This window comes from Acanthisitta chloris, unplaced genomic scaffold, assembly GCF_000695815.1.
Source record: "Acanthisitta chloris isolate BGI_N310 unplaced genomic scaffold, ASM69581v1 scaffold166, whole genome shotgun sequence".
NCBI classification, from domain to species: domain Eukaryota; kingdom Metazoa; phylum Chordata; class Aves; order Passeriformes; family Acanthisittidae; genus Acanthisitta; species Acanthisitta chloris.
This window is the reverse complement of record NW_008676273.1, coordinates 21423-29919: the sequence shown is the minus strand read 5'-3', so window position 1 is coordinate 29919 and position 8497 is coordinate 21423. Positions and strand designations below refer to the sequence as shown.

The following is an 8497-nucleotide window of genomic DNA, read 5'->3' as shown; positions in this document are numbered from 1 at the left end:
CAGTCTAAAATCACACCTGATGTTCCCCTTTAACAGCACAGGCAGCATCATGAAGGAAAAAGGGACATAGTCACTGCACAAGCAAAATGACCAAAATGACTGAGTATGAGATAAGAAACAGAAGCCCTCAGCACAGGACTGAACAGAGCTGAACGTGATCCACTGACCCATGTGCTTAATGTCCATGGGAAATTTCCCACAAGGCAAAGGCTGGAAAGAGAAGCTGGGTAGATTCACAGGTTTTTAACTCAGGCAGTGGATTCTGCTGAGAGAGTCGCTATGCTTTATGGGCACTACAGGGAGAAAGGATGAAGCATTTTGCTTGCATATATCACTCCTCTTGAAGACCAACTGAGTATGCAGCAGAGGAGCTAATAAAAGAATTTAACTCGAGAAGGAACTATTGCTTTGAGGTTTACCTTTTGCATGCAAAAGGCAAATAAAATCTAAACTTGGCCATAAATTAACTTACTGCCATAACCAAAAGAGCCCAGTCAGCCTGTTTCACACTCTAACATTTTATGTCAATTTTTCAGCCTCATCTACATAAGCTACAAGCTGAAGAGGACACTCTGACAAAAGCATTTGGGTAAAAAACTTGAGGCGGGTTACACACGTGTCAATCTGATCTTCAATACCCATGCCATCAGGAATTTTGTGGGTAGTCAGAGAGGTTGTTCAGAAGGAGCTTGCACAGAAAGTGATAAGTTGTTAGTAAAAGGTAGTTTAGACTACATATTCCTAATTCTAATGATCCTTGTATATAGATCTCTCCAAATTAGAGGAGACTTTTTAAAAGGCATAGGTATGCTAATACCTATGGCATTACAGAAAAAATATCTTTAGAAGTAAGTAGGATTTAGAAGTAAATAGAAGTGCATTTAGATATTGAAAAAATTATAAACAGGCTATAGAAGATTCAGGTTTTGATGGCAGGCATAGATCTATCTAGTTACCTGGAAAACATCTAGGAATATTTACATGTTTTATTCTGTGTCTTCCAAAGAGATTTTTCTTGAAAATAGGTCTGGAAAACATAGAATGATACATTCCAAACCTCTTTTCACTCAACATGGTCCCTCATAAAGGAGTATCCAAGGATGAATCATTAGAGTGCTATAAGTTTAGGCAGGTCTCAGTGTACAGGACTTTTGTTCACAAGTGTTCAGTCTGATCATGTCTGTGCATAGTCCACAGAGAAAACACCTTCAATATGGTAAGACCGCTAATTAATTATAATCAAATCAGACTTTGGCAAATATTTACAAGCAATAAAAGAAGGAATGTTACTATGTTACCTGGTGATATTGTGAACAGAAGAACATTGTAAAAAAAACACCAGTGCTACAAACTGCTGATAGTTGCAGAAGATGTGTTAGCAGTGAGGAGAAAAATGAAAGAAATTAAAAAACTTGGTGAGCTTTTGCAGTGCTTGAAGCTGTCACCATGTCACATAGGTGACTGTGTCTCAACAGAGACACATCAGTGACAAAGAGCTCTGCGATTTCTAAATGTAGCTCCACACCTGCCTCCTTCAGAGAAATCAACAATTACCTCTGTCCCAGAAGGGAGGGCAACAGCAAATCTGAGCAAGCTGTCTGCCCAAGGTCTTCTACAGGTAAAACTCACATGAGACTGGTCCAGCTGAGCTCAAAGATGTAACACAGCTAGAACACGGAAACTTTCTGCAGACTGACTGCATTATGCCTTCTTTCTGCAGGCTGATTGTAGGGAGAACTCAAGTCAAGACATCTTCCAGTCTGTGTGACAGTGACATTTCACTGGAGATACCTAAAAAGGTAATAGAAAATCGTTATTCCAAATTATTCAATATTGGTGAATGTTATTTCTATTATTTGGATATATATTTGGAATTGAGGAACTATGCTTTACAAGGCTCTAAATAAGACTTATTCATAGAATCATAGAATACCCTGACTTGGAAGGGACCCACAAGGATCATCAAAGTCCAGCTCCTGGCCCTACACAGGACAGCCCCAAGAGTCACACCAAGTACCTGAGAGCATTGTCCAAGCTTTTATTGAACTCTAGCAGGCTTGGTGCTGTGACCACTGCCCTAAGGAGCCTGTTACACTGCCCAAACACCCAGTTCTCAGGACTCCACTCACTTGCCTAAAGCCAGGCATTTGGTGACATTTGAGATACCATGGGGTCTCCAGACATGGGCACAGGGCTGGCAAATCTGACACAGCATCTACAGAAGACTCATCACCTTATGCATCAGGAGGCAGACATAGGACACTTTAAATGTCATTATAGCCTTAGCTATATCAATGCTTATCCAGTGCATAGATAATGAGGTAGAACCAAGTGCTAAAAGAGCAAACATCCAACCCCTTGAGGATCTCCTGAACAGCACAGACAACTCACTAATGGGCAATGGGCTGGAATTCATCTCTGACCTGGAGGCCACCTGAGGTGTCTAGAATGAGACTATACAGCTTCACATGGGCAATTGAATCAAGCCTAAATTAATGTGAGCTGAGTCCCACTGTGCAACTGGACCCATAGTGGTATGCAAGGTTACACCTCACTATTCATCATTAACTCTCTGCAAATGCTACAGAGAGAATGTGAAGGGTGGGCAAGAGCCTGTCTTCACACCACAGAAGATGATGCAATTTCTCACTAACTCATCTGCTGTAAGGTACATTGTTGGGAGGTCTTTTGCCTTTGTCACAGTTACAAATGTCAAAGATCCTTAAGAGGAAAACCAAAACCCACATCCTTTCATTTAGATACATATATTAAACAGTGAACAAGGAGGAACACCAGAAGGAAATCATGGGTGCCTTCCTCACCTTGTATACCTTTGCTGGTGTCATTCTCCTGGTAATTCATGGAGGTAAGTATCCAAATCAATCTTTTTGATTGTAAATGCTGATGTGAAGTCAACATGTATTAATGCAAAGGAAGCAATCACTACTGTTATTTGAGTTCTTATTATTAGTTCTTTTCCACTGTCTGCATGTGTTTGATCTTTCATACAAACAAAATGATTTCTGAATGGGTAGTAATAATTAAAGCTGCACAAGAGAGCAAGCTATTTGGAGGTGTTCTGAGGAGTGAACATAATGATTGCCTGATCTTTCTCTTCAGAGGCACATACATACATTAATCTCTTGATTTTCTGTTTTTCTGAAAAGCAGGTTTGTGTAATGTGACTTACATTACATAGCCCAGTTTCCAGGTACAGCATCTATGATGTGGCAGGTCTGAGCTTGTTACTCACAACGAAAACTAAGAAAGTAACCATAGCAATCTTCAAAAAAAGAAATCTGTGCAAAAGCAACTATACTTTGGTGGTTTTATGTCCCAGCCCCACCCCACTGATCTCAATTCAGTCCTATTGAAACATAATGCAGCAGTACTGCTGAGCAGTTTTGAAAGACTGCCCTGAAGACCATCATTGTCAGATATGTACATACTTGTGTCTGTATACTTTGAAATTACATTAGCTGTTTCTCCTATGAGTGACACTCTGAGTGTCATACAGTATTTGTTAGTCCAGCTGTGTGTGTTGTGGCTTATTTTTATTTTTAGGTTTGTGTGTGGATATCATTGGAGGAAGTGAAGTACCACCACACTCAAGACCATTCATGGCTCTAATCACAAGATCTGGAAGTGCAGTTTGTGGAGGAGCTTTGATCAAGGAAAACTGGGTGTTAACTGCTGCCCATTGTGAAGTGTAAGTTCTTACTCTGATTCAGAGATTGTCCTTAGTAAGTATTTGGTGTCTCTGTTCAAGTAGGAGTGTTAGTAACCATGGTGATTTTATGCATTTAGCATGATCATGATCATGTTCTGATCACTGTGGTTTTGTTCAGCAAATGTGTTTCAGTGAGTAAAAAAATATTATCACAAGATTTACTGATCTTCACTGTTTCTGAAGAGATATTTAAAAATATGCAGGCACAGAACAGCAACACTCAAACAGTGAATTTGGAAGAAAGGTTTATCCCTGTCTTCTCAATCAGTACACTAGGTCAGAGGACTTGCCAGTCTAAACTGCTCTCTGAAAACGAAAATAAATTCTTGTCATTTCATTCTATAAGAGATATGCAGTTCACCACAGAAAAAGACAGCATGCAGTTAACACAGGAGACAAGGTGATAGCAGACACTGAGAGATCTCTGCTTTACTGGATATGCTGGCTTGTCAGCCAATCTTTCTTCTTCTTGCCCAACTCAAGATGCAAATGGCTATTTGGCACTACAGACCATCGGCAAGACAAGAAGCAAGTTTTAAATGACACATCCCACCCTACTTGCCTTTGTGGGGAGGACTGGAGCTGCTGCTGAGCCAGACCTCACACAGGCTCTGTCAACAGGCTGACCAAGACCAGTGAATCACTGGACTCCACAAACATCAGAGAAATGTATCCATCTCTCCTGTCTCTGTCCAAATAGGGAGATATATAGGACCGACTAGGAAGAGAGCATAGGGCTCAAAAGCTGTTACATTAACATAGGGTAAAGAGTATTTCTGAAAGAGATTGCATTTAAGAGAAAATACAATAAATTATTAACCTACTGATGCTCAGCCAACAGACAGCTCTTAATAGCTGAAGGAAAGGAGCAACCACTTCCTCAGGGTTATGTTTTGTGCAGTATGTTCAAAAAATATTCCCCCATTCAGCTGTAACATACACTGTTCACCCACAAACAGCCATATCTGTGGTCAGATATTAAGGTCTGCTTGAGCTGCTTGACCAAGGAGTACTAGACTTTTGGTTTCCATATCAGAATGCCTCATCAGGCACAACTCTGTCACCACTTTAGGATCTTGTAAGTACATGAAATTGCAGAACAAGTTAGAGGAAAGGAATGAGCTGTGTCTCACACAGACTCAGAAAATGGTGTTTAAATAGTGTTAGGGCAAAGCAATGGTACAGTTCAGTCCAGCCAACATGATCTCTGAACTAACAGTGTTGTGAGCTATTCTCTAAATTTTCAGCACAAATTGCAGGGAGATCACCACCAACAACAAAGCTGATGCAGCTACCCCTAATTCAGTTACCAAAGGGAAATAATAGGGATAGATCCAGTTAAGTACCTGAAACCTGTCTGTGCTCCTGGGAAGATGGAAATAGGATAGCAAACTTTGATACACGGAGTCCTTTTTTTTAATCACTGTTAAAACAGGTTATCTTTTACATCTTTTTAAACTACTGTTGCTTTTCAGGCATGAGGAAAGAGACTATAGCAGCTGGGCATTTTAGCACCACATTTAACAGCATGGAACTGTAGAGTTACAGCAAGCAAATCTCACTAAACTTGTCTTCTTCTCAGGAATCAATGTGAAGTTGTTCTTGGAGCTCATTCAGTGAAACGACGTGAAAGAGAAAAACAGACTTTTCAGATTAAAAAACAAATTCGACACCCAGACTACAAACCCTGTTCCAAAGAAAATGACCTTATGCTGCTACAGGTATAGATTTCTGCATCATTTATGGAATACACATCTCCTACATTGTATCATTTTTTTCCTTCTTGTGAGGGATATGAGCCAAGGGAGTTTCTGGTGACTTTTTTGTCTGGGGTGATATAATCTGGCCTGCTAATCCAGCAGACTGGGGTATGCACTGATAACTAAGGCAATCAACAATTCCTGTAATGCATGCCAAAGCTAGAAGTAGACAAATTGTGGAGCTTGATCAAGATATTTCATCTTCTGGCTTTTCAGTGACAGAATAAAGATTCACACAGATAAATAGTTTGGTTAAAAACCCTAATGTTCTGTCTGAAAAACTATTCTAATTAAAAATGCCTGACTTCTTTTTTTCTCAGCTTTGCTGCCTTCAGTGATTACTGTTATTTTGTCTTCTCAATGGTCTGAGAGCCAAAGAAGTAAAATAAGACAGTTTTCAGAGCTAATATTTCAGCAGAAGCTAAATCAGTTTTCATGAGACAAAGAATACTCATTTCCCTCATTCTTATATTGATGGAATAAATCTTGTCACAAAGAACAGAGGAATCTCAAAAAGGGGTTGCTGCAATCCCCCATTACCATAATGGGAAATACCCGACGGTTAACATGCAGGATCCTCTCTTAGAATCTGTCCCCTAATGCCTATTTTCCATGTATTCCACAGCTTAGCGGAAGAGCAAAAATTAATGCAGCCGTGAAAGTCATTCAAGTGCCTAACTCAGGGGATGATGTCCAACCAGGAACAGTTTGCACAGTAGCAGGATGGGGACTAACTGACATTCGTCGAAAAAGGCATTCTGATACCCTGAGGGAAGTCAATGTCACTGTCATCAATAGGAAAACCTGCAATGATGCAAAGCATTATAATAAGAACCCTGTTATAACAGAGAACATGATTTGTGCAGGGGATAAGACTGGAAAAAAGGACTCATGCAAAGTAAGTGTATTTATTGTCTATAGCTGCATAAGTTATATTAAAAATAAAGCATAAATTTCTAGCTTTTACACACTTATCATTTCTGCCTCTCTTCAGTTCAATGAAAAATTTTATTAAATAATAGTGAATTTACCAAGGCTTGTTCTTTTAAGCCTTAAAATCAAAACTTTTGATGGATAAATTCACCTTCACAGACTTTGAATACTGCAGTTTTATCCAGGTATGACACACAGTTATTCTCATCTTGACTAAAATGAGTTTAATATTAAAATCTCCACAAAACAGCTCATGACCCCAATCTCAGCAGCTAACATCAGTGGAACAACTTCTTTGATGTCACAGGGCTTTTGCTGACAAAAAGCATTTTAACTGGGCCCCAGATCAAGTGCACAACTGTGTAAGAACTACCACATTTTAAAATATTTCAATATTACATTAACAAAGTTACAAAAAAGGCATCAATTTCTGGACACTTCATGGTTTTCAAGAGGAAACTGTTCAGCTTTTTTTCTTCATTTTCGAAGAGACTAACTGTTCCTTAGCACTGAGCTAGATTCATTCCCTATTGCTCATATTTGAAAGATTAAACTGAAGTCTTTCTTTCTTAAGTCTTCGAAGTCTTAACTTCCAAGGAGGGAAACAAACTCCACAATAACACTTTCTACATTTTTATTTTCTCCATTCAGCTGGTGAAAATCTATTTAAAAGAATTATTTTCTAGCTTTTGTTAATTTGAATGACAATCTTTTTATTCTTTTATAGGGGGATTCTGGTGGACCTTTAAGATGCCAGAATGTGATGAGAGGCATCACTGCTTTTGGGAAGCCAAACAAGTGTGGCACTGCTGATGGCCCTGGTGTCTACACTCGACTCACAAAGCAATACATTCATTGGATAAAGAAAACCATAAGGGGAGCCTAACAGATTGGGTTTTGACAAAGTGATTTGTTTAACTATATCTAGTTTTGGAAACTAGAACTTTTAGAAACAGCTTTGTTATACCAGTAAAAGAGGTATTCCCACACTGAATTTAAACCGCTTGATGTAGCTCTGCTACAACAGCATTTATAGCTTATAGTGTCCGTCATGGAGTCATTGTATGGGGATTTGTTACTCAGGCTTTCAACATCATTGTGTTGCAAGTGTGCACTGAGTTCTACTTGGATTAGTACTCCTTGTCAAGAACCTAATCCATCTGTATGCATTCTCATTGCATGCTGAGTATATACTGCGTTCTTCTGTATCTGGATTTCTGCAATTTAGCCTGAATGTTCGTGAGATGCTAGGCACAACTCCAGACACCTGAAACACTTGGTAGTTTCTCTGCAGCAGAGCTCCTGATTTTACAGGTGTATGGGACTGTTAAGCTTCAGAAAATTAAGTTGCAGCGCCTGCATTTGACTGTGGGACATAATACATATGCATTGCCTAACTGTCTTGTACTTGAATCCTTGAAATTTTATCCCTTTGTGTACTTTGCATTTAATAAAGGAGTGGCAATTAAAATCTACTGCTTTTAGCTGTCAGTTTCTGTGGAAAAGCTCTGTCTGTTGCAGTACAGATAGTCTGTGTACGTAATGTTTTGTATGTACAATATGTTTGCAGAATACACCAAAATCAGCAACCTTGTGTTCAAAAAATCAACTAAAAACCCATACTCCAGAGAAATGACAGGGACTATCACAGCTGGAGTATCAGTATTATAAAGCACTGTTCATAATATAAAACAGCCTTAATTTTATGATGCCACTACTACTGTTTCAGATGTGCAGTGAAATTTATATGCTTCAACAAGCACTTGTCAAGAAGCAAAGAGATCTATGCTGTAAAATGTTTCTGCCTGTGTCTATATTAACGGTCTTGGGCATTTTCAGTGCCTCAAAAAGGAGTTGCTTTTATTTAGTGTTGCTACAGGAGCTCTTTATTTGGAGGTAAGCATTAGCTAAGAGAAAGCAGAAGTTATTCAAAGGGTGGAGAAAATTTCCATTGATTTTAATTTTAAAATTATTGCTCTGTTCATCATGAGCAATTAATCACCACTTACAAGAAAAACATGAGAAAATACAAACTAAAACTTTTTTACACAACCGCCTTAACCTGATCATGTTG

General features: G+C 39.0%; 1 protein-coding gene across 1 annotated transcript; it reads left to right on the top strand.

Moving 5' to 3' along the window:
• The first annotated feature begins 2805 nt into the window (after positions 1–2805).
• Positions 2806–7309, top strand: LOC103803491 (granzyme A-like). Its single transcript, XM_009076050.1, has 5 exons — positions 2806–2866; positions 3565–3709; positions 5313–5451; positions 6116–6388; positions 7151–7309. Exons 1-5 carry the CDS (start codon positions 2806–2808, stop codon positions 7307–7309), a joined length of 777 nt encoding a protein of 258 aa, XP_009074298.1.
• Positions 7310–8497: the final 1188 nt, after the last annotated feature.